The following is a 27,998-nucleotide window of genomic DNA, read 5'->3' as shown; positions in this document are numbered from 1 at the left end:
CGAACGCACCTATAAAATTTTACGCTGATGGGTCACTGTCATAAAAACGCTTTACATCAGTCAACGGTGTCAAGTTTCTTCGCGACGGCACGAACTACAATCTCCCCAGGATGGATGAAAACAATGAGATCAGTTCACCTCCTAAAAGGGAAATGGCAGGCAATGCAGGTATAACATAGTCTTGAGATGAATGAGAAAATCATAAGCAGATAGTTGATAACTTGTGCATTACATGGACTAATTTGTACATCGATTGGTGGCTTTGATTTCATCTCTGTCAGTCTGTTTGTCTTTGATTGTCTTGGTACACGATGACAACAAGCCAATCCTCAGTCAAGTCATGGTAGGCCTAGACCTAATGTATGAACGGCAGTTGGTAGATTATTGATTCAAGAATATAGATTCATTTAAAGTTGACAATACTGGTATTATCTTTATGATTGTATAGCGATTTATTACCGAAGTCAAGATAATAAAGCCTGTATGTAGAAATGATCGATGTCACCATCTTTACGTTTTTCCTATTGCAAATATTTCTTTTTTATTAGGCAACATTATAAATATTTTTTTTTTTAAATTTTAGTAGATCTAGGCCTATAAATAAATTAAACACTTTTTAGTTTTTGAGATAGCCTAACGAGAAAAACTATATTCTCCAAAACAACTTTTGATAATTAATTAATTTTATTCATAAATACATATTTAATAGAGAATACATGGTTAGTATCTTACAATACAAGGTTTATTTTGGTGCGAGACTTAGGAAAGCCGAGATGACGATCGAGGCTTTCCGACATCTTTTCGTGTCAAGCACCAAAATAAAACTTGTATTGTAAGATACTAACAGTGTTTTCTGTTTATCCTGCAACTATTATGACATTCAAAACGGAAGCAAATTGACAGTTATTTACTTTGTTTCGCTCGAAGCGAGACGCTTCTTTGATGCGGAGGTAAAGATTCATTCATTAACCGAATGAGAGTGTACTCCTTTTTACTGCCGTGGGAAATAAATAAGCGCAATCACGAACAGTAACCGTAATTCTATTCAGTGTGATATATCACTGAAATGAAATGAAAATACTCATATAACAATAAATACCCAGTAAAGAATTAAAGCCAAGAAAAAGACGACACCGCCATACGAGATTTTCGATATCGTAAAAATGACGTCATTTCGGTGAATGTGACGTCACGTTTTAGCGGGACTGAATGACGTTTCATTCACTTGAAGGTTCAAGTTCTGGGTCAAGTTAGAAAAAGTTCCGTCAGATATGGAACAGATTCACGTGATAGTATTGACGGATAAAGCATTTCGTATTGACGGATAAAGCACAAGTTTATCCGGCAGTAGTTATCGGTCAGTATGTGGGACAGTTGCAGGATAAAATTTATTTCAAGCATATATGTAATGGACCGGTATATATATATACAGTAGCTCCATTAAATCCTACAGGTCTGATGGCCTAAACTATTTATTAGATAGAAAACAAAATTTAATTCTGTTATATAATATATTAACTTACTGTGACATATTTTGTTGCTTTGGTTTTACTTAAATTAACAATTGATTATGTAAACATTTTCAAGTTAACAGGAAGATATTTTTAATTATAGTGAAAAACTTGACTTATTCCTTTCTAGTATATTTTTTTAAAATATGTATTTATGCCATTTAATTGTCATCTATTTATGTACTTGAAAAGGTCACATTCGTAGCAGTATAATTAATTTTTGTTACATTTTGAAATGTTTTCAATTCCTAATCTAGCTGTAGCTATAGCTAGTATACTTCTCAATATTATATAATCTTTCTTTGAAAATCAAGTGGATGAAAATTTGAAGAAGATTGTAATTTAAAAACCAGTAGACAAATGTCAATTCAATCAACCTGTTATGTAATAAAGGTGACTTATGTATAGATTACATAGTTTATGGTACATACATGTATACACAACGCAGTATACATTTAGTATACATGATACATGATACATGTACTGAATGGTTGACTCCAGCCTTGACCTCACACCTCCATCGATATCATGTACAGGTAAATAACAAATTTGAATATCAAAGGCCTTGTGTGTTGCATAAGTCCATGGTCCAGTGGTCATGACCAAGATCAAATGGGGTGCCAATTGTATTATTGTAATTGAATTATATATATGTACTCAGTGATTTTTCTCCTTATATAACTGGGGTCGGTAAACGACCCCATTCCCAATGCCAAACCCCTCTATTTTTTTCCCCAATTACAATGAAAAATTCCAAAATCAAATTGCTAAAAAAAAACAAATAAATAAAACCCAGAAATCTCCTCCCTTGTTTTATCCAAAAACAAACTATACTCTGAAAACTGTTGTGATGGTTGTCACCTTTTGATAAAATGGTTTACTGTTTTACAATATCTAACTACCTGTAATACCAAACTTTTTCCAAAAACTGCTCTTTTTGCGATTAAAAATTCCCAATTTGTTTAAAAACCTTTTTTCCCAAAATACCCTGAAAAAGCACTGGTACTAAAGCTATTTTATAAGAGCCAAGGACTTTTATAATATAAAGAAAAAATATGTAATTGAGAATAGAGTATATATTTAATACTAATTGACACACAAACAACCGGTATATATGATTTATTATATATGATACAAATATATCGCCTAGAATAAAGTTGATGCTAAATATGCTTTGTCAGCAAGTTAGTTGCTCGATCATCACTGATAAGTGATTGTCTAGACTGTCCATCCAGGTAACTGACCGATGTCCTGTCCTTCACCTGTGTATCACAGGTACGTGTTACTTGGTCATGGTAGTGACAGCTGTCTGTCTGATGTTTGTACCGAACAGATATAATTCTAATGAAACAGTATTGAGTAGTTTTTTGATCTGCATAATTCTGTATTTGATCTATTGAGCACTCATGTGCTTTGAGAAAGTTGAAGGGTACTTGATGACTAGGCCAAAAAAAAAAAAAATGTATGTTTCAGGTATCCCTACCTACCCTAGTTTTTACTTCTGACCTTAGCTATTTTATCACACTTTTTCAAAACAAAAATGTAGTGTGTGAAGTTTTCAACTTAGATTTTTACGCTTGCATTAAGTTTATCCAGATAAAGTTCAATTATGGTAATAAGAAATAAAAGACTTCTAGCCAGCCTAAAGCCTAAAAGACAAATTACTTTGTAATGTAGTGATAACACAACTTAACCCCTCCCCCACCCCTCCTAAAAAAAAAAAAAAATTAAAAAAAATTCCGGACCGACCTACTCTATTTTTTTCAGTCATGTAACCTGAAACTTGCATATATTTTTTTTTTGGCCCTATAAACTTTTATATATTATAAAACTGATGCACAAAATAAGCCTATGAAATCAATTTATAAAAGAAATATAATTAAAATCAAGACTATGTGGTAAATCATATTTTCTGTATACACATTTAATACAGTTTTAGGCGCTTATTTGGTTGATTACGTAAATGTGTACATTTACTGTAATAGTTGATCAATAACAAACCGTTAAAGATGCTCCACCGCCGACAAATAGAATTTTTTTCACTATAAAAAACAGCAGCACACGATTTAGTATTTTTCTTTGGTTACAGAAGTTACTTACTTTACACCATTACGTATACCAACATTGAAAAGATTGAGCTTCTAATTTTATCTCAAGTTAAAAATATGAAAAATAATTAATTGCATCCCGAAAAAATTCTGTGGCACTATATTCTATATGGAATGAAGAACTGATTGCGCATGCACCAAAGGCAAAATAAATTATTTCATATTATTTTTTGTGTTAATTAGACATATATATACATGATAAAACACCAATTATTGTTCAAATAATGAATATCATTTATGCTCTGTTGGCGATGGAGCATCTTTAAGCTATTTCAAAAAAAAAGTTTAGTAGATATTATAAAATGAACTCATATATTTCAATTTGAACAAAAGTACATTTTGTATGTGAATACAAATTAACTTTTCAATTAATGTATTATGTCGCTTTATATAGGTTTAATAAAGATTTTAATATATATTTATATAAAGGTATAAATAGTAGGTATATAGGTATAGATAGAATGATTTAATTGATCTTTAAATCAGAAATTAATCATCAAATTGTTATAGAGACATTTTGAATCTTCATCTTCCATTTGTATAATTTTGTGTTATCATACTATGGAACCAGCAATTTATGTTGGATTTTTTAAAGCGAGTCCAGAAGTCTAATTTTCAAATTTTGATGAGTCCCAAAACAAAGAAATATAGAGGGTTCTCAAAATTTTGTGAGTCCCACAGGAAAATCATGAGTCCAGGACTCCACATCTAGATGAGTCCCATAAATTAATGGGGATATAACTTTGTCTTTTTAAATTATATGCAATAATTACTCAGATATTAGAAACCGTTTTATCAAAAAATATTATCATAATAAACCTAGCAGGGCCAAATTTATTCAACTTCTGGAGACAAGAAATAATAAAAAAAGTATCTAATTTAGGAAAATTTATAGTTTTGGCCATGAAAAAAAGAATAAATAGTAGCAATTAGTAGATGCATTAACATATATGCAATAAATTCTGTTTGGAATCATAACTTAATCGTATGGGCAGATTTTATAAAAAAAAGTCAGAAATTTGTTAAGCGGGTTTGACCAGTAGACATTCAAAGACCCGAGTAGGGCTTTGGATAACATAATCAAGAATCCTTGATATAATATTCACATATATGTGGTTCCAACAACCGCAGATATCCAACGTACGTGGATTATTATGAACATTTTATTGTGTATAATTATGCAGTAATTGCGTAGAGATGTTCATTTATCTAAGACAGGTACATCAATATACATGTATGCATGGTATAAATCCCTGTTTTCAAGCGTTTTTCAAACTCATATCTGTGATTAAGGATAATATTAAATAGGTATCGGACATGAACACAGGTATTTGTGTCTTCATAATCGATATTTACAAACAGATAGTTTATATTAGATGGCAGACACCAAAAATCGCCTCTCTATCTTATGCGAGTAGAATAGGTCCCGTTGTCCTCGTGACGTCACAGATCAGGGGTCAATGGCTTGGGGCTTTAGGTGTGTTCTAGAGAAAAGTCGCATTATCTCTAATACCGTAATCGCTATGAAACTCGTACTTTCTCCATTCTAAATTTTATCCAAAGACGCATTTATCAAGCCTTATATACCAAACCATTCCGTGTACACTTTAAATATCTATGTGATTGAATATTAAGTTTTGTTGCACTGTATATATTAATGCACCTTTTCTGATCGAACCATAAGGTTCAAGGAAATAAAAGAATTGAATTGAGTCTTTTGTGATACTAATAATAAATACCTGTGCCAGAGCTTGAGTAGCTAAAGTGTTTTAAATAACGATGTTATTGTGGTTTAATATATAATGTAATCTCATATCAGAACATAGTGTTTTGAACACATAAAACGAACATTGCATTAGCCAATCAGATAATTAAAAGACTAAATTTATACTTGTATTGTATACCTATAATTTCAAATGGCCTCCACATTGACTGGCTGTGTAAATAAATGTGTAAGTGGTATTGATTTTATTCTCTAGAAGATTCACAAGCAGCTAGCTAGGACAGCTTCAATCCAATATAAATACACATGCCGATGGTTTAATTATGTCTTTGATCAACAGATAGTATAGTTATGTAAATATTTGATTTAAGAAGAATGATTTATACCACCTGGTGTTTAAAAGGTATTTAAAACACATTTACAGTATATATTCTACATGACATACCGTATTCGACCCAATAAGCGCCCATATCCCTATAAGCGCCCCTCCCCCTTTTTGAGGTCTCAATTTCAATTGCTCAGGCATAAATAAGGACCAAAATTACATTAAACAGTATAGATTTGCAATAATTTTGACTTATTAGCACCTTTTCATTTTTATTAATTTTTTAAACACCCTGGGCGCTTATAAGGTTGAATACGGTACTATAATATAAATTATTATTATACATCATTTAAGTTAACATTTAAGTTTTAATTGAAGTATGTAGATACTTATATAAACAGTAACATACTAAATGTTTAACTGTAAATTTAATCAAAGTTTAAAATATAAAACTGACTGGTTTATGCTTGGATTTTGATTGATACATTAGTCTCAAACTCACAAATAGCCTCTCTCCCGTGTGGCTGTGGGGTAGCTTACCGTAGGGTAAGGCACTGGATCATTCTTTAGATATCTCTTAATTATTTAAGATTAGGGTAAGGTATATATATAGCATGTATATGATATTCAGTACATAATCACTTCTCAACACAACTTAAATATCCGGGTATTAAATGGTATCATAGTCACACTGGTAATGCTGTTGTGTCCACTTATAATGATAAGTGGATCTTCCCTGGCTTATGATAATTGACTTTGTGACAGGAAATTGTGATTTACAAATATACTGAATAAATATACATGCTTTGTATTCCCCATTGAAAACTGGGTTTGTATATGATGTCTCTAACACTGTACCTATCTACATCAATCTTACAATGACATAGAAAATTAATAGAATATTAATTAGAAAATTAGTACAGAAATAGAACAGAAAATATAAAATAGAAATTTAATAGAAAATTTGGGTTATTATTGACAATATGATGGTATATCAGGAGACCTGATGTTAATATATTTTCTATATGTATCACAATTGTTTTACAATCAATGCAAAATCGATAAAGTTTATGTTTTGAGAAATTCCTTTATATTAGTATTATATTAATAAACATTGTTCTTGTACATACATTGCATATGGTGGTGAACTGTATGGGTGCACATGCATGGTGTATTTGGGAAATTATTTCCCATTGTACTTCTATCTAAAATAAAATTAAAACAGAATCTTAAATTAAAGAAAAATCAACTTGAAAATTTTCATGCTGTTTTTCATGATTAACTTTTATTTTTGACTGAAATTTTCTGAAAATTTCAAAGGTGAGTTAATTACAATGTGTTGTTTAAGATAAAATTATATACATTTGTATATGGCAGATTTAAAGCGTAAGTACAGACTGACTGTGACTCAAGAATATTCAGCTTTTGAAGTATTGGAAGTTTTCTTGACAAATGAAAGATTTAAAACAAAATCTAACCATTACATACATAAATTTTAACCAATAAAATGATTACTTATGTTACAGGTATGACACAGTCTGCCACAGAGAATGTTTTACGGCAGCAGATCCTCGCACAACGCATTAAAAACCAGGCTCAGGTAGTTTTGTGTATTAGCTTGTGGACATATAATGCTTTTTATATTTTTTGCAAGTTGATGTTAATCAGAAAAGGATAGCTGACTTTTGATTAGTCATAAAGCTCTTGTCACTAAATAGTTATTATACAGACCAGAAGATTCCAGTAATCAGTGGCCACCAGGCCAGAATATACATTGAATAACGGGGACTTTAAAAGAGCTTCCAAATTTGTTTTCTAAATTCTCATTTTCTTTAATTGTACAATCCATATTTGTGCTAACCTGTTAATATTGCTTTTACTGATTGCACCAAAATATGACTTAAGTATGTTCATATTGCCTTATAAATATACATGTAATTGTTGTTACAGAAACTACAGAAGGACGCCATGGAACAGCTGAGTTCAGAGTTAGAACAATTACTTCAGGGCTTTGTCACAGAAGTTGAACATCTTGGACTGAATGGAGACGCTAACGACAACTATACTTCATTTCCCTCTAAAGCAGAGTATGTACATGTGTGTGGTTTGTTTACCTAGTTTCACTTCCAAAGCTTTGTTTTCTTCATGTTTGTAAACCATATGTGTATGATTGAGCGAAATAAAAGTTTGGAAGGAAAAAAAATAAATCAAGAATTCAGAGAAAGAAAGGGGAAAAAATGAAGAAAGAAGGAATAAGACAGAAAAAGAAATTTGAATAAACTAATCCTAGGTCCGATAGAGACAGGTTTTAGAAGTTTCATAGTCCATATTCATTTTATCAAATAAAGTTTAATGGTTTTAATAAACGGACTAAATATTATAAAATTTTTGGTTAATGTATCCTATGTATGTAATGTATGTTTAGACCAGAAACTAGCAATCTGATTAAAATCATATCTTTATTTTGACGCTGTTCCAGTAAGGCTCCTGTTAAATTATACTGGAACGTAGCATGCGTATCGTAGTGTAATCGAAGATCTGGCTTTGAGCAGATTGAGAAACTAGTTACTAATTAGAGTGAGATTATTATGAACCCTGGTCCACATATTAGACTGTTATGTGTGCTGTGCATATTTGTTACAGCGGTGTATCACAGTATAAAACAGCCAATGCTCACCATCAGTATGTATCGCTGGGTGTCATCACGATATACTGTATTTGCCATAGCACACATTTCCTTATAAGGACATTTTCTATTTTTCTTTCATTGATGGAATTATATTACGATTTCACTTGTCTAAACCAAATGTCACCTAGCCCTGTGTATTTGGCTGGTATAGCCAGGTTTCTGAATTATACAGGTTTTAATTACTATGAATTACTATGAATTACGAAAGAAAATGTCATACAATTACTCCAAATTTTAGAAGCTCTTGGTGCTTATTATGGCAAATATGGTATATATTAAGTAAAAGTTGTGTAGGACACTTTTGTTAGATTTCTTTGGTACATTTCCTTGGTTTTCCAACTGACAGCATGTTTTTTTTTTTAACACGTAACTGGAAAGATTTGCTTTCACATTTGCACATTGGGCATTATATGGTTACCTACATAATTCTGTTCTCTTCAAGTTAAAAATGTGCTTCCACTAGACAAGAAATTTCAAAGACATTCTGATGTATGTTACACTTGAAACAAATTTTCCAGTAATGGTCAAGTTGGTGTTTAATCGTACAACTGATCATGAAATGATAACATTTCGTATTGACAATTTGCAATTGTACATGTATCTACCTGTATATACCGTATTTTTTATGACTGAGTTCCAGACAGTATGTTTTTCTTAGTCAGATGTAGACAGCTTCAAAGACTATACATTTTCTTCTTACAAGAGCATGGGTGTTAAATGTAAATTTGCTTTAGATATAATGGATATGGATACTAGTCAAGAGTTATGAATATTCTACCATTCTAAACTTTTGCTAAACATTTTATGTGAACACCTTGGTGTATGGTCATATTTCTGTTCTTCTAGCTGTTTGTAAAACATCACCTCTTTCAACAGTGTATTTTAGCTCTTTGTTAGTATTCATACGTACCTGTTTCACTAATACAGAGTTATGTCCCCTTTGCCTAATACAGAGTTATGTTCCTTTTGTCTAATACAAGAGTTATGTCCCCTTTGCCTAATACAGAGTTATGTTCCTTTTCTCTAATACAAGAGTTATGTCCCCTTTGCCTAATACAGAGTTATGTTACTTTTGGCTAATACAAGAGTTATGTCCCCTTTGCCTAATACAGAGTTATGTTCCTTTTGTCTAATACAAGAGGTACGTCCCCTTTGCCTAATACAGAGTTATGTCCCTTTTGTCTAATACAGAGTTATGTCCCTTTTGTCTATAACACAGAGTTATGTCCCTTCTGTTTACAGAATTATGTCCCTTCTGTTTACAGAATTATGTCCCTTAAGGCAGTGTTATGGTCTTCTATGCTTATTTTTTTTTTCTGCAGAATAAAACACAGAATTGCTCATTGTTAATATCTCTTTACTCATACAGAGTTATTGCCCTTTAATCCTTTTTTTCTTCTACATACATTTTTAAACAGAGGGCTTTTCTTTATAATTTTTATTTTTCTTTATTAATTCAGAGTCTTGCTTTTAACATAGAGGCTTTGGACGGCGACTTCTTTCTCATTAGAAACTGCTATAACATCACATTAGAATGGTCATTCCAATCATGTTTTCTTTTTCACTTAAAGAATAACCTAACAAGCAAAAACAATATAAAATACATGTTGAAATTAATAATCAAAAGAGAAAAAAGGAAGTATTACAAAATAGAAATTAAAACAGATGAATTGATATAAATAACTTTCTTCCAGGCATAGCTTTAGTAAAATTCTTAAACATGAGACTTATTTATGAAATTCTTATCCTAATGCGACAGGTGCCAGATTGTTTTTCTTTAGAATTTAACTTTTGCCTTTGAGCTCTGTTGCAACTGAGTGTTTTCAATAAACACTTTATTGTACTTTCTGAACTAAAAGTGGTACAAACTTCTCCTTTCTAAACTCTCACATTGATTAGTAGTTCAATTTTGAATTTTTAATGAAATTTCATTAATATTCGGGGAAAGCGTTAGGCAACTAATCTAGAAAGATGATTATATCAATATCATTGAAAAAATTGTTGACTTCATTTTTCTAGGAAGAGACGACAAAAAGGAGAATTACCTGACAAGGCTTTCCACATGCGAAGATCCATGCTTACGTAAGTAATCTGTATGAGTATGGATTTTACATCATAATTATTTTTCACAAGTGATATCATAGTAATTTGTGTAAATATAGATCCTAACTCTCACTCTGTGTACATGTAAAACTGAGATGTAACATCCTAAACTTGCACTTTCCAAATGCTGTATATTTTACTATGTATATGATAGTATGCAGAGAGAGATAGAAATGAATGGAACTGTGGAGAAGGTTTTTGATGTTTTATCACTAGCCCTACACCTTAAGGATAAGCATTTTCAAGATAGTGATGATAACATGTTGATTTTGGGCTCCCCCCCCCCCCCCCATCGCTTACTCAGTAAATCTCTCACATACATTTTAATAAAAACCTAACCTAACATAAGCTAACCTAAGGGCATGGCAAATAGATAACAGTTATAGAGGTTAACTATTCCAGAAGGGGCACTAATTACTTAAACTCTTAGTAGCAGAAGCATACTTTAGTGAATAGCTTGCCATGAACATACATGTATATTTTTCTGTAGAGAATTTGTCACTCTCTGATTTCACCATGATCTTTTGTATATTTACAGAGAACTATTTGAGATCAACCACATACGGACCATCTACCATATCTTTGTAGCCATATTGATTGTGTTCAGTCTCAACACATTTGTGTATGATCTCGTCAATGAAGGAAGGTAAGCTCAGGATTTAAACGATACAAACAAGCCCAGCATAAAATTCAAAGTCTTGCGGACAATTCACTGAAAATTTCATCAAATACTTTTGTAAAGAAGTCATGATGTGGTTTGGATGTTTGAGATTCTAACAATTGCCCATCATCTAAGTTTGAAACCAATATTTGACAACCACTAGTTTCTAGGTGTTTTCCTTGCATCACCTGAAGCTAATATGCAGTGCACTTATATGAGGTCACGGTGACATTGACATCAAGGTCAATGAAGTACAAATTATCCATTGACTTGTGTAAACCAGATGTGACCAGAACTTCCATATTACGTCTTTTTGCATATTGCAGAGTTACCTCCCTTTCGGGCAGGTATCCATTGTGACATCATTGTGTTTATGAGCAATATTCATGTCGTTTTCTCAGAAAAGTATGACATTATGTTCATGAACACATGATGTCGCAATCAATACCTACCTACAAGGGCAGAATTGGCTGGTATAGACAGGTTGTGGATTATAAAGGTTTTAATTTAGAAAGATTTAAAAGGATTTGGTTTGGTTTTATTAGTTTAACGTTTTATTAACAGCCAGGTTCTTTTAAGGACGTGCCAGGTTTGTTGGTGAGGAAGTACCCAGATAAAAACCACCAATCAGCCGTCAGCACCTGGTAACTGCCCCATTGAAAAGGAATATCCCATGTTATAAAACTATATTCTACCACAAAAGGCGGTGGTATTCAACTCTCAGGACATTGAATAATCACTGCAGCTCTGTTGATTAACAATTTGTTTATACCACACGTGTACGCATTCTGATTGGCTGACACGGTGAACTTTGATATTGCTATTGGCTAAAACGAATATGATTGTGGTAGAAACAGGTCACACTACTCATGTTTATTGAATATTGAATTTATTCTTCACTCGTAAGTTATTTTTTTAAAGTTACAAAAGACACTCGCTAAAGCTCGTGTCTTTTATAACTTTTAAAACATAACTTACTCGTGTGGAATAAATTCAATTTTCAACAACCACTCATTGTGTAACCTCTATTTAAACAAGGACTGGCTTTGCCAGTTTATACTGTATAATCCAGGCACTGACATTTTTGTTTAGGATATTGATAAATATTGTTAGTACATGCATACCTGATTGAAAAATAATTAGTGGAGATATACATGTGTTGTTAAACAATTTGATGTAAATTTTCTATTTTACTGTAATTTGTAAATCATTTTTCAGATTAAACCTTGATTTTCGGTTGATGCAATGGGCCCTTGGAAAGTTTCCTAAAGTGATGGCGCTGTGGGTCTGTATGCAGATCAGTACCCTAATCATAGTCTACCCAATGTTTTACTACTGGTCAGTAACTCGGATGCCTGGCCCAGTCAGTAAGTACACAGATTTTAACTTATCCTGTGTCAAACTTGTTCAGCTCAGATTCAACTTACCCTATGTCAAATTTTGTTAAGCTCATTATCTAGAAGGCATTGTGTGTTCATTACTTTTCTTTTCCAAAATTACACAATCAATTTCATGGCAAATTGTCACCAAAAGCCATATATGAAAAAGCTCTCCCAGCTGGATGTGCCTTACGTTAGGGACAAAGTCAAATGGGTCAAATTGATTAAAATTCAAAACTTTTTTTTCTATTGAATAATTAAATTGGGCTGAATTTCATTCTGTCTGATTCCCAGACTCATATCTAAGGTTGTCTTTAACAAAAATGGCTGCCATTTTCTTATAAATGAGGGAATTATATAATATATATGCCAGGTATGTAATATTTTTATTGCAAATACAAAATTGTTTTATATTGAATCGTCAGCTTTAAATTGAACAAAAAACTCAATGTTGCGTTTGCAAAGAAATTTAAGTAATAATTCTGTAGGTTCGCTTCAAAGGGAGATTACTTTATTCTTTTCGCATATGAGACAACTTTCAACCAACCATTAGCCAATGTAACCAACAAGTATGATATTTGTGTTGTAGATAAGACAGACCTTGTGGCCCTAAGTCTGTTTGTAATATACCAGATCACATTTTTTGTGTTACCTGTACATTATATCAGGGAACACCAGCTCCCACCAGCGTCTGGTGTCATTATTACTACAGAACAGGTAAGGAATAAGGACAGATGTGGTAAATACATCATAAAAATCACATCAAATGATGATATCATAATACTCGATGGTGGAACTAATTGATGGTAAATTGTACTTTACCCATTATGAAACCCCCTGTATTGAAAGTAACCAGAGAACATGTAAATTGTAGCTAGGGAGCAGATGATTTGTAACTAGGAGGATAGTAGATGTTATTAAACTAATTTAAATGCAAATAGCTTTGAAAGTGTTGTGGGTCGAATGTAATTAAGGAGTAGGTGAATAGAATAGTCAACAGGGATGGGTTCAATTACATAGCAATGTAATTAATTAAATTACACATTACATTTTAAAATGGCATTACCATTACCATTACCATTACATGTATTTTGTAATGTAATTAATTAAATTACCATTACTTTACCAATGTAATTAATTAAATTACACATTACTTTCAGTTTTTAGTAAAACAAAAAACTTGTATCCCACGACTGGGCTCTATATTAATAACAATAACTATCTTTATACAATACACAATGCATATCCATTTACATTTGTATAATAATTTAAGATATGCATTCATTAATAAGGTACTTTAGATTTTCAAATATTACATTTATATGAAAAGTCATATTAGGATGTATTTATATTTCACATTTCATCGGTCAATACGATCATGTCAAAGTACATTTAATTTTTGGCGAGGGTCACCTCGCCATTGTGATCGTGGTTGCAAAATTCTCTTACAGTCAATTTCCTCAATATGATTGGCTTAGAAATTGCTCGCAGATACTAGCGCTCCTAGCCGCAGTGTATTCAACAACTTTGATTTTACCGGGAATTTTAAATAGCAAATTTTGAATATGAAAGTTACTGAAATAAGCGTATCTGTAATGTTGAAATAGGAATAGTATATTACGGCTTTCATATCCTTACTATATACACTATCCAAAAGATCTTCTGTTCGAAAATGTTCACATGAATTGTTTACAAAGTATCTAGACTTTTCGTCCCCAAAATTGTGTTTACAATGAATGACGACGTTTCGTCCCAAAAATGCTTCGCTCCGAAGCTGGTTCCCCCCAGACGTTTACTCCCTATTAGTGACAGTTATCCCGCAACGGAAACAAATGATATCGATACTTGACCTCGAACATCAAAATTGATACCATAACGAATTTTGTGATTTGAATCAAATTTGTCTCGGAGCAAATACATTTCATGGCGAAATGGAGATGCATTTATCACGGCTGTGTTCAGGATGACATGGACGTAAAACTACAATTGAAGAAAGACAACTCTAACAAAATTTTGGACAAACTTGGTCTACTGATAAAATAGCACGTGACAGACGGTGAACATTTTGTAAGTATCCAAGGTGGCGTTATCTTAAAACTAACAGCAGTTAATAAGGTATGAATATTTATCATATCCATAATTATCGATAATTTCATAAGCACATGTATAAATATTGGATTATATCTATATATATACTAAATCACGTACAGAGATTACCACTAAACCATACTTTTAAAACATTTTAGTTATTTTCACCACAGGAGCTTGCCGTTCTGATCATATACATACAGCTTATTCATTAAACTAGGTAATACGAAGTAAATTTTTGGCCGAATGACATAAATCATATATGGAATGTTCATATAACTCGAAGTGATATTTTTGGACTACTAGATCGACGAAAATGCCGATTCCTTTTTCATAATTCTTCCGTAAAACGGCACTTAAAAAGCTGTTTCAATCTGTAACAAATGTAGAGAAAACTGTTAATTGTTTAGCAATTATCCTGAGTTATATTTTACCAAAAAGCATCAGAGATTAGCAATTAAAACTTACATAAACATATTTCCGACTCTCACTTGCATTGTGTGATCACTCGAGCGGAACTAATCTCTACCACCTGGCACAGTCTTACAAATGCATTCGCACAAAAGCCCACATGATCACTGTTTTTACTGCGATTACATCTTATGTAAGTTTTTTTAAAACTTTTTACTCAACAAAATAGACTTTACGCTTTTCATGATCAGCACCATCATTTTCTGTATAACTTATTAATTGACCGCTGTACCCATGCATACGTGTGTAAATTTATACTTTTTTGTGCACATTATATAACAAATGCTATATTACAATCAATTTATGAAGGACGAAACTCTTACATGTAAGAACAGGAGGACTGAAGAACAGCGGTAATTAAACTTCACTAATATTTCCTCTATGCTGGTATTGCTATTTATGATTAAAATGTTTAATTATATGATATTAGCCTTTTCAGTAATTACTCTGTTAATACATTTATTGTTTCCTTATGTTTTATAGAATGTCAGCATGCATGTATCATTTCAACTGGAAACAGTCTAGGAGAAGAATTGTGTGAACAAAAAGAAATAATTTTCAAATGTGGAAGCTTAATATTGTAATCATTTTCAATCCGAAAATAATTACTATAATCATCTTCAAATTCCTTATTGTGAATTTAACTGTAATATGATTTAAGCATATACCTGATATTTGTTTATATTCTATGACATGTACATGCTTGAAATGAAATGAATAAATAAATAAAAGATTATTTTAATTTAAAACACAATATGACTTTAGCTGTTTATATTTTGTCAAAAACATATTAAGCTTATCGTTAATATAACACACTAATCATCACCTTCGAGACAATTTAATGAAAATCAATTAAACATTAATTTGTATCTCACAGGTCCTCTTATGTTTTCCCTGCCTTGACTATCAATGTTCCCTGATCACTCTGAAAGTAATGATTTTACTTTTTTTTTTCGGTCACCACATGAACTGCCTTTAAATCAATCACACCAATGAGACATACATTTACTGCATTCATTATAACACTGCAAGGCAATTCGGCAAGATCAGCGAACATTGTTGTTTGATTTACCTTGAATATCTACATGCACAGTATGGTACCGTAACAGGAGAGGAGAAAATGTAGCGGCCAGACCGGGATTCGATCCCGGGACTCTCCGAACACTAGCCGAGTGCTCTACCGACTGAACTACCTGGTCATCGATAATTGACCCAGTCCAGTCCCGCTACACTCCTCCCTCCTTTTTTGAAGACATACAAGACCCTTTCAAACACCACAACCATTGGTTATTTAGTTGGGTGCCAATTCTGTAACAGGAGAGAAGAAAATGTTCTTCCGACTGAGCTACCTAATCACCGATAATCAACCCAGTCTTGATCCCGCTACAAATATTTATCTGGTTATTTTATCTCCCTTCCTATTTTCTATAAAAGTGGTAGTTTCTGCTCCTGCTTAGCGCTCAGCATAACGGGTGTGGGACGACTGGTTTGCTCGTTGTCAGTATAATGTGACCGGGTGGGATGTGTTGCCTGGTGCCTTCGGCGGCATGCTTCAGTGATATAGCAGTCTTTCAAAACACGCACCTCGCACGACATACACGCAACACACCGCATACATGGGAGGCCGTCCTTACATGACCATAGCTGTTAGTAGGACATCAATTAATCAAACAAACAATCCTATTTTCAATCTACCTTTATGACTTAGAATCTTACGTGGTGGAAAAGAATATTTTGTCTTACAAATCTTGACAAATTATGCACACTGTGATTGTTGCAAGCTAAACTACGTATCCGCTAGCTGATTGCTGTTGATTGTTAATGATCTCAAACACACTAATTACTTATTGTGCCAATTTAAGTAAATATATTCTACTCTTTTCAAATATTCTTGATTACTATTCATGTGTAATATCTCAAAACATTGACATGTGCACGGAGTACGGCGAACCAGACCGCCCATGTTTTGGACATCTGCTAGATATTTCGGTTTCAGGTTACGGTCGCCAATAAAAGAAAACAAACACAATGCGGTTTTCATATGTTATTTCTTCTAGATACAACACTTTTGTGCAAGTTGTCAAGCATTTATGGGGAATATTTTGCATTGAAATTGTCGCCTTCATACATCGGTTTTTGGGACTCCCTGGACATTGTTTTTCCCCATTTTTTTAATGCTCAAAATATATTGATAGTAGATTTTTTAAGCATTTTCAGCCCTAAAAAGTACCTGCGCAAATTATACCAGTTTTTACGGTATATGATATTGGAATGTATCCCAAACTTTTTATCATATTATTTGCCAAAAACACTGTTATGATATCAGAAATATCTGATGGTCTACAACAAATGTTAGATGAATTTTAACAATATTGCATAACATGGAAATTAGAACTTAATATCAGAAAGATAAAAATTGTGATATTCTCAAGACGTAAATCGGTACAACAACACCAGTTGATGTTATGGAATACAGAATTAGATTTATAAAAAATTGTTTACATATCTAGGTACAGAAAATAATGTTAATGGTAGCATTTTTAAAGAAAGGGAAAAAACCTGCTGAACAAACAATTAAATCGGTGTTTGCTATTTATAAGAAATAAAGGATTGTATCTCTTCCTGTTCATCTTAAACTGAAAATATTTGATTCACTTGTAATGACAGTTTTATTATACTCATCAGAGGTATGGGGATTTGAAAATAAAAAATGTAGAAAAATTCATTTGTAATTTTGTAAAACAATCCTGAAGTTAAGAAAGTGTACAAACAATTTCATGGTCTATGGTGAGCTAACAAGTTATCCGGTTTGAATTGAAGTTCGGATACAATGTATATCAATCAACTTGCTGTTTTACAAAAGAATAATTACAAAACATCCGGTTTGAATTGAAGTTCGGATACAATGTATATATCAATCAACTTGCTGTTTTACAAAAGAATAATTACAAAACTTGTTAAAAGTAGACCAATTGACCAATTTATTCAAAAATCACATGATGATATTGATAAGTCTTCTAGAGGACAGACATATTCTATATTTAAGACATTTTGGCAAAGAAAAGTATGCCTCTTGTCTTTCTCTGCTGCAAAACAATACTTGTTAACTGATACTGTGGTCCCAGGAACTTGATGGCAATAGCTATATATAGTCATTAAGAATGGATATTTTCATTAACATCAAATTAACAAGGAAAATGCTAAAGGTGTTATAAAATCATTTGACATATAACATCATAGGAAATATTAGAATGGGCTTCAAAGATTTTAGTATGTGTCTCTTATTTTACACCTTGGTGTCCAAGGAATCCTCAAAAGTCCAAACTGGAAGGAACACCAGCCAAATTTATTTCTTATTGTACAAAACTACAGTAGTATTGACCTTAGAAATATATTCCTCCTATCATCAAGACCGAGCCATTTAGTACTTTCAGTACTTTGATTGAGGTTACATTGATAATTATCAGACTTTCAAAATGATTAGAAATATGATATAGTACGGATGCTAAGATAGTCTCCATTGGTAGAAGTAATAGAAATGAAAAGAAATATTAGGTAATAATTGTGTTTTATGTTATAACTAACTTCGCCACCTTTGAAATTCTATAGATGTGATAAATTAAAGTCATTGTAATGCATTATACCCCATAGTTTTGTCTATATATATATAAATGTATATTCTTTTACTTATTTGTTCTGGAAACTAAATGTTTTTAATTACTAAGCCATATACCTAGTGTCACTTAGAATTTCACATTAGGTGTGATTCTTACATTATATACCTGGCTACCTGCTCAAAAATAGTGAAGGTAATGATCAATTGTTCTCACTTATGCTGATTGCCCCCCAGGTGTGATTATCTATAATTACCAGATATCAGGTCTAGACCCCTTGTTCTTCAAATCAAACTTTATTTTGTACCTAATTTAATACAATTAAGGGCATAGGTGGGAAAGACATTGTTCTCACTATTGATCATGAATGCTAAATAAAGAACTGTTATCAAACTATATGGTACACATTCATAGTAACTAATCATAAGGATATTAAATCTAAAATGAAAAGACAAAAACTTTAGTGAGAACAGAAATATAGAAATTAAAATCTGACAAATCTATCTATATTTCATGTCCTTTAAAAACATCACATGTAATTGAAATGTAATTGAAAAGTAATTGAGCATTACATGCATTTTTGTAATGTAATTAATTAAATTACCATTACATGTAATTGAAATTTGCTTCAATTACACATTACATTCAATTACTTGAAAAATTGTAATGCATTACAATTAATTACCATTACATTTTTAATTACCCCATGCCTGATAGTCAACACATACCATTTGATATTGAAGATTACATGCAGTTTTGATACACACACATATGCATTGATTTGATCAATCTAATTATGTTTCAGGTGCGCCTGTTCATGAAAGTCCATGCCTTTGTTAGGGAAAACATTCCTAGGGTCTTGGCTGTCTATAAAAAAGGTCAGTGTCCATAGATCCATCTACTGTTTGATCGTAGTAAACTTTTAAGAGTAGTTATGCTGTTCTGACAATTTAATTATTTGTTGTTGAACTCCTCAGTAATATCCACAATGTAAATCCACTCTCATTACAGATGATGGAGACAGAGAAATGAAGACCAATCTATGCCCAGACTTCTCCAAATATCTCTACTTTCTGTTTGCTCCGACTCTAGTATACAGGGACTCATATCCCAGGTATTGTATAATATTTTTGGTTTATTTATCATGTGGGTTCCTATTCCACCTAGTTGAAAACTTATGTAATTTTTATTCATCACACTGCACAGCAAAACTATATTGACAAAGAAAAGCAATATATTCACGCAGCAAATGAAAGAGGCTATCTGGATACGCAACATCGAGCATGTTATAAATAGAGATGAGGGGCCCATAGTCTTTTACACATCTACGACCAGGTAAAAAATTAAATGTAGTTGAATCAACAGTCCATTGTACATTCAACTCAGTTGTTCATAAGAGTAGCTGATTTGACTTCTGTAGAAGTATAGCTGTTTTCTTGTACACTATCAGTCACTACAAGCTGCACTCATCCGTCAACTAGTTTTTTTGTACACGCTCAGTGTAAAACACACTATACTGGTCAATCACAACTGATGAAGATAACTTATTGAAACCTCATGAGATGTAATTTTGTTGGTTGTGTTTGATAACCTTTTACATAGAATTTTTGTTGTTCAACTGCAAATTTGGTTTAAAAATAATATTTTGACTGTTTGGAATTCATAGGACGAAGACGATCCGCTGGAATTATGTCGTTACTAACTTTGCCCAAGTTCTCGCCTGCCTTCTCTACACATACTACATCTTTGAGAGATTCTGTGTACCTTACTTCAACAACTTTAACAAAAATCATGTCACACCTAAAGCTCTGCTCTTATCCGTATTTGGATGTATGCTCCCAGGGACGCTGGTACTATTTATAGGTAAGTCATGTGACATGTATTTTGTTATTATCAGTATCATGTGACATAAGTTAAGACATTTGTAGGTAAGTCATGTGACATGTATTTTGTTATTATCAGTATCATGTGACGTAAGTTAAGTTATTTGTAGGTAAGTCATGTGACACATATAATTCTTCTTATCATCAACATCATGTTTAGATATTCAAATATTCTTCCAGGAACTCTGATGCTATTTATAGTTAAGTCATATGACATCTGTCATGTGACACCTATACTCTCCTCCGCATGAATGTATTTTTTTTTATTTTAATTTATTTTGATATTTACTAGGTTATATATAGATAATTATTTAACCTTTGGTTTTATTTGTTTTGTTTTCTCTTGATAATCAGGTGATGTTTACTTGGTGAGAATAGAATTCATAAAAATCCCTGTACCTAAGGGTAGATAACTCTATATTACAACACTATGTCAACTTGAATTACAGCTTTCTTTGCTATCCTACATTCCTGGCTTAATGCATTTGCCGAGATGCTCAAGTTTGGAGACAGAATGTTTTATAAGGTAGGAAAGATTCATAATTTCAAAATTATCAAAATATTGATCATGATAGGAGTGGTGGGAAAGGTATTACGTATGTGAATTAACTAAAGCTTATAAGATGATAAGTACATGTGTACCACTCAAATAGTCGAGATTTAGAATTTTCAGAATTGCTGTATTCCATCTATTTACCAGTAGTTAATAATCAAATCTTCTGTTCCGTGATATTTTTGTCCAGATTGTGAATTTTCCAGACTGTGAATTATCATAGATTATTGCAGATCAACTGTATGTTTAATACATTTAAATCTTATAAAAAGTCCAGAAAGTAAAAGAGGAAGTACAATCCTGTATTGATGTGATTTTCTACCCTCAAACATGAAGGGAGACATATTGATTGTATCAGACAAGTATTGGAACTTCTTCATTGTGTGTAAAATGGAGGGACTATATTACCAGTACATTTTGTCATATTTGTTTCATAATTTGCAATTAAAACTTTGTGTGTATTGATTAACCTTGTGAGTTTTGTTTGTGTTTAGGATTGGTGGAACTCAACAACCTTTGCTAACTACTACAGAACTTGGAATATTGTGGTACATGATTGGCTGTATACATATATCTATAAAGACTGTACCAAGGTAAGAACTATACTGAAATATTCAAAGATGATTAATAGAATCTTACATGGGTCTGTCAAGTGGACAGGGTTATCTCAACCCGAGTGAAAGATTTTGGCCGGTCAACCTGAGGCTTGCTGAGGGTTGACGGCCAAAATCTTTCACGAGGGTTGAGATATCCCTGTCCACTTCACAGACCCATGTTTGATTCTTTTCCTCCCAAACTTAGTAGAAAATATGATGAAATTCCACTTGGTTTCCAGCTTTTTCATCGCGCCATTATTGCAGGAATGTGGTATGTGTCAAAATTAATGACAAAATTATGATTGTAGACAAATGTAGAATACTCAACTTTAGTTGCATTGGAAAGTTAATTTACAGTAAGAAAGGCAGTTAAAGATTCGAATTCACTGTTAGTTTCAGATGCACCAATTTGTAATGATAACTAAACAGAAGTTAATACCTATTTGTATTAATAATATATTTTACATTCATTTACATTTATCATAATTTGTAGTTGATGGGACCAAAAAATCGTGCTGGCGCGATGGCCTTAGTCTTCCTGATATCGGCAGTGGTCCATGAGTATATCCTGACGATCTGTTTTAGTTTTTTCTACCCAGTGCTCTTCGTCATGTTCATGGGAGCTGGATGTAAGTTTTCTATAACCTCATTTCTTCACATAAATGAGTAACATTCTTAAATGGCTGTAAAATTTAATTGCGTTAAAAATTAATTTGACAGTAAGGTAATACAAGGTTATATTTTTGTTATTCATTTTTAGGGCGATATTATGTTTGTACATGTATCATCATTCATCAAGAACAAAATACTGAAATTGAAGATGAATGGGCGATATGAATGATCACTAGTAGCACAAACCAGGGAGATTGAAATCGGTGTTGAAAGTATGAGATGAATGATGTATAATATGTATTTCAAAAAGATTATGATACAATGTGTTGTTTCTAAAAATAAAAAAGATACAAAAAAAGAACAAAATACAGTGATACCTGACTTAGCGACCACCTTTGAATAATTTATAATAAAGACCACTTGCTTATTAAGACTACTATCTTAAAATCCCAAATGGCCAATTATAACACAAAATTTGACATGTGTATACGACTTTTGGCTATAGACACAAGATTTGACTATAAATGAAAATAATTATGATATTAGAATTTCCTGTCATCGTACAGTGTTATTTAAATCTGTTTCAGTTTCATTCATGTTTGTGACGGACAAAGGAGTTTCCCGGAGTTGGAATGTGTTTCTGTGGGTGGCTTTGTTTATAGGGAATGGACTACTTATGTGTCTGTATAGTATGGAATGGTACGCTAGGATTAACTGTCCAGTGAACACTGTAAGTTAATTTTTACAAACATGATCTGGCAGGGCTCGATATTCAAGCTGTGCTTCTCTATACAAATTTCTCTCAGATAGGACACACTGTGATTATTTTCACGACAGTGTACAGTGAACCCTTAATAATTCAGACATTTAATGTCTGTAGTCCAAACTATCCGAATTGCAAGTTTTCTGGACTGACAGATTTTGTTTACTTAAGTAATTATCAAATCTGTTCTCCGACATTTCCAACCTGAGTATGAGGTTTCCGGGCTAGCGACATCCAGTTTATCAAGGTTCACTGCATAATTTTTTGATGCAAAAAAATCAGATAATTAAAACAATATTCTTGATAAAATGTGCCTTTAAAACAGTTTAAGGCAAATGAATTCAGCTTTCAGGCAAGTGGTTTTCAAACCTGCTAATTTACTTGGTGTCAAATTAAATGTAAAAAATAAAATGTTTACGCTGTGAGAACCTTCTCAGTAATGTTATTCAATATTGCTATCATTTGTGTCTGCAGGGAGTCACTCCTTACTATGTCATACACTGTTATCAATTCATAACTAATAATAAAAATTCAAGACCTTGAAATTTGAATATAGTGGTATGAGTGATATTTAATTTATTTGTAAATGATGAAATCGGATAAAACAGAAACTCCAAAAAGTACATTTGAATTTGATGTGTCATTGGTCTTTGTTTCAGGATAACTTTCTAGACTACCTTATTCCTCGATCGTGGACCTGTATGATTTAAATGAGGAGGTCTTAACGACAAAAGTCATAATAGACCTGTCCACTCACTTATGCCTAAAATGCCCAATAACAGCTGCTGATGAGGTAGATATTTTTGAGGGACCAGGATTTGATATTCAATGCATTTGTCAAAGTTTTTACATGTCTTATAGTATCATTCTGATCAGTAATCAATGTGATTTAGATTATTCAATGTTTGAATTTTTAAATTGGATGAAAGTAGCCATAGAGCTAAAATGGGATAGCATGTCACTCAACTTTCTTGATGTCTTGTAGCTATTGTTTCTTTTATAAGTCCTATTTATGAAATGTAAGTTTGCATGGTGACTTTATCACTGTAATATATAATGATATTGTTACTCCGTGAATCAGACAAGTGGTTTTCAAATCTCCATTATTTGTTAAAACAGACAATGACTTGCTACTTAGTGAATTAGATTATTTTGATAGAATATATTTACTGTTGGATTTTTGTTTATTGATCAACAAACTGGTCTGTACTTTCAATTGATTATCTTCCTTTGGAAGACTATTTACCTAGCTCATTAAGAGGAGACAATAATTTTAACAAGTAGCTCATGCCCTTGCAATATTATCTGGAATATTTGACATTAGTATCAGGTCATTTTCTTTGTGTATTATTTTCATTGACAGACTTACGGCAACTGTTTATTTATCATTCATGTACAAAGTAAATGTACATGTACATTGGTATGGTCCATTTCATAATTTCTCAATTTCTGTGAAATGTTCATGCTCCTTTAATGAAATGAAACCAAACAGATATATAGTAGAAAACTTAAAATCTAAATTACTAAATCAAATTGATTTGTTTAAAAATCAATGGCAATTTAATACAGAATGAAGTTACTCTTAAAACTTGTTACTGTGTCTGTTTTACTGCTTGTTTTGAAAAGAAGATGTTTTGTAGGCCTATAATGTGTAATAAAACTATTTTGAATTTTTATTAGCCCACCATCATCAGATGGTGGGCTATTCAAATCGCCTTTCGTCCGTGGTCCGTGGTCCGTCCGTCCGTCCGTCTGTCCTTCCGTCCGTCCGTCCGTCCGTTAACAATTCTTGTTACCGCTAATTCTCAGAAAGTGCTGAAGGGATCTTTCTCAAATTTCATATGTAGGTTCCCCTAGGACTCTAGTTGTGCATATTGCATTTTGGGACCGATCGGTCAACAAGATGGCCGACAGGCGGCCATCTTGGATTTTGATAGTTAAAGTTTGTTACCGCTATTTCTCAAAAAGTGCTGAAGGGATCTTTCTCAAATTTTATGTACAGGTTTCCCTAGGACTCTAGTTGTGCATATTGCATTTTGGGACTGATCGGTCAACAAGATGGCCGACAGGCAGCCATCTTGGATTTTGATAGTTAAAGTTTGTTACCGCTATTTCTCAAAAAGTACTGAAGGGATCTTTCTCAAATTTCATATATAGGTTCCCCTAGGGCCCTAGTTGTGCATATTGCATTTTGGGACCGATCGGTCAACAAGATGGCCGACAGGCGGCCATCTTTGATTTTGATAGTTAAAGTTTGTTACCGCTATTTCTCAGAAAGTACTGAAGGGATCTTTCTCAAATTTCATATGTAGGTTCCCCTAGGACCCTTGTTGTGCATATTGCATTTTGGGACCGATCGGTGAACAAGATGGCCGACAGGTGGCCATCTTGGATTTTGATAGTTAAAGTTTGTTACCGCTATTTCTCAAAAAGTGCTGAAGGGATCTTTCTCAAATTTCATATACAGGTTCCCCTAGGATCCTAGTTGTGCATATTACATTTTGGGACCGATCGGTGAACAAGATGGCCGACAGGTGGCCATCTTGGATTTTGACAGTTAAAGTTTGTTACCGCTATTACTCAAAAAGTACTGAAGGGATCTTTCTCAAATTTCATATATAGGTTTCCCTAGGGCCCTAGTTGTGCATATTGCATTTTGGGACCGATCGGTCAACAAGATGGCCGACAGGTGGCCATCTTGGATTTTGATAGTTAAAGTTTGTTACCGCTATTTCTCAAAAAGTGCTGAAGGGATCTTTCTCAAATTTCATATACAGGTTCCCCTAGGACCCTAGTTGTGCATATTACATTTTGGGACCGATCGGTGAACAAGATGGCCGACAGGTGGCCATCTTGGATTTTGACAGTTAAAGTTTGTTACCGCTATTACTCAAAAAGTACTGAAGGGATCTTTCTCAAATTTCATATATAGGTTTCCCTAGGGCCCTAGTTGTGCATATTGCATTTTGGAACCGATCGGTCAACAAGATGGCTTGGATTTTGATAGTTAAAGTTTGTTACCGCTATTTCTCAAAAAGTACTGAAGGTATCGTTTACAAATTTCATATGAAGGTTCCCCAAGGACCCTAGTTGTGCATATTGTTAATTGGGACCGATCGGTAAACAAGATGGCCGACCGACGGCCATATTGGATTTTGATTGTTAAAGTTTGTTACGACTATTTCTCAGAAAGTACTGAAGGGATCTTTCTCAAATTTTATGTGTAGGTTCCCCTTGTACCCTAGTTGTGCATAGTACCTTTTAGGACTGATGCATAATGCCTTTCGGGACTGATCGGTAAACAAGATGGCCAACCGGCCGCCATCTTAGATTTCATTGTTGAAGTTTGTTACCACTATTTCTTAGAAAGTACTATAGCGATCTGTCTCAAATTTTATATGTCATGTGTTTGAAAAAGTTTGAAAAGCAGGGAAAAGATCCCTCTTTCCATTGTCAGACATAGATCTTTCTTTGGTGGGCGCCAAGATCCCTCTGGGATCTCTTGTTTTATGTTTAAATCCAGTCGCATTGTTGCATCTTACTCTAAGTTACAGGCATGGGGTAATTAAAAATGTAATGGTAATTAATTGTAATGCATTACAATTTTTCAAGTAATTGAATGTAATGTGTAATTGAAGCAAATTTCAATTACATGTAATGGTAATTTAATTAATTACATTACAAAAATGCATGTAATGCTCAATTACTTTTCAATTACATTTCAATTACATGTGATGTTTTTAAAGGACATGAATATAGATAGATTTGTCAGATTTTAATTTCTATATTTCTGTTCTCACTAAAGTTTTTGTCTTTTCATTTTAGCTTTAATATCCTTATGATTAGTTACTATGAATGTGTACCATATAGTTTGATAACAGTTCTTTATTTAGCATTCATGATCAATAGTGAGAACAATGTCTTTCCCACCTATGCCCTTAATTGTATTAAATTAGGTACAAAATAAAGTTTGATTTGAAGAACAAGGGGTCTAGACCTGATATCTGGTAATTATAGATAATCACACCTGGGGGGCAATCAGCATAAGTGAGAACAATTGATCGTTACCTTCACTATTTTTGAGCAGGTAGCCAGGTATATAATGTAAGAATCACACCTAATGTGAAATTCTAAGTGACACTAGGTATATGGCTTAGTAATTAAAAACATTTAGTTTCCAGAACAAATAAGTAAAAGAATATACATTTATATATATATAGACAAAACTATGGGGTATAATGCATTACAATGACTTTAATTTATCACATCTATAGAATTTCAAAGGTGGCGAAGTTATAACATAAAACACAATTATTACCTAATATTTCTTTTTATTTCTATTACTTCTACCAATGTAGACTATCTTAGCATCCGTACTATATCATATTTCTAATCATTTTGAAAGTCTGATAATTATCAATGTAACCTCAATCAAAGTACTGAAAGTACTAAATGGCTCGGTCTTGATGATAGGAGGAATATATTTCTAAGGTCAATACTACTGTAGTTTTGTACAATAAGAAATAAATTTGGCTGGTGTTCCTTCCAGTTTGGACTTTTGAGGATTCCTTGGACACCAAGGTGTAAAATAAGAGACACATACTAAAATCTTTGAAGCCCATTCTAATATTTCCTATGATGTTATATGTCAAATGATTTTATAACACCTTTAGCATTTTCCTTGTTAATTTGATGTTAATGAAAATATCCATTCTTAATGACTATATATAGCTATTGCCATCAAGTTCCTGGGACCACAGTATCAGTTAACAAGTATTGTTTTGCAGCAGAGAAAGACAAGAGGCATACTTTTCTTTGCCAAAATGTCTTAAATATAGAATATGTCTGTCCTCTAGAAGACTTATCAATATCATCATGTGATTTTTGAATAAATTGGTCAATTGGTCTACTTTTAACAA

General features: G+C 32.7%; 2 protein-coding genes and 1 long non-coding RNA gene across 4 annotated transcripts in view; 2 read left to right on the top strand and 1 right to left on the bottom strand.

Moving 5' to 3' along the window:
• Positions 1-27,998, bottom strand: part of LOC138314329 (ubiquitin carboxyl-terminal hydrolase MINDY-3-like) — a 350,037-nt gene that overhangs the window by 109,681 nt on the left and 212,358 nt on the right. The gene's annotated exons all lie outside the window — the stretch shown is intronic.
• LOC138314318 (sterol O-acyltransferase 1-like) lies at positions 44-27,998 on the top strand. 2 transcript variants are annotated; one of them, XM_069254601.1, is made up of 16 exons: positions 44-168; positions 7,194-7,267; positions 7,618-7,754; positions 8,311-8,349; positions 10,376-10,438; positions 10,998-11,105; positions 12,339-12,487; positions 13,089-13,216; positions 19,478-19,550; positions 19,684-19,786; positions 20,339-20,535; positions 21,005-21,081; positions 21,603-21,701; positions 22,198-22,333; positions 22,904-23,046; positions 23,739-27,998. In XM_069254601.1, the coding sequence occupies exons 1-16, from the start codon at positions 111-113 to the stop codon at positions 23,787-23,789; spliced, it is 1,635 nt and encodes a 544-aa protein (XP_069110702.1). In that variant the 5' UTR covers positions 44-110; the 3' UTR covers positions 23,790-27,998. The 2 variants fall into 2 exon arrangements, with proteins under 2 accessions (XP_069110702.1, XP_069110703.1); XM_069254602.1 differs by lacking the exon at positions 8,311-8,349.
• On the top strand, positions 13,223-15,812 carry LOC138314322 (uncharacterized). The gene is made up of 2 exons (XR_011207356.1): positions 13,223-15,191; positions 15,542-15,812. It is a non-coding gene; the product is annotated as an uncharacterized lncRNA (long non-coding RNA).

This window comes from Argopecten irradians, chromosome 2, assembly GCF_041381155.1.
Source record: "Argopecten irradians isolate NY chromosome 2, Ai_NY, whole genome shotgun sequence".
Taxonomy (NCBI): Eukaryota; Metazoa; Mollusca; class Bivalvia; order Pectinida; family Pectinidae; genus Argopecten; species Argopecten irradians.
Note: the sequence above shows the minus strand (reverse complement) of the source record. Positions and strands in the feature narration are given on the sequence as shown.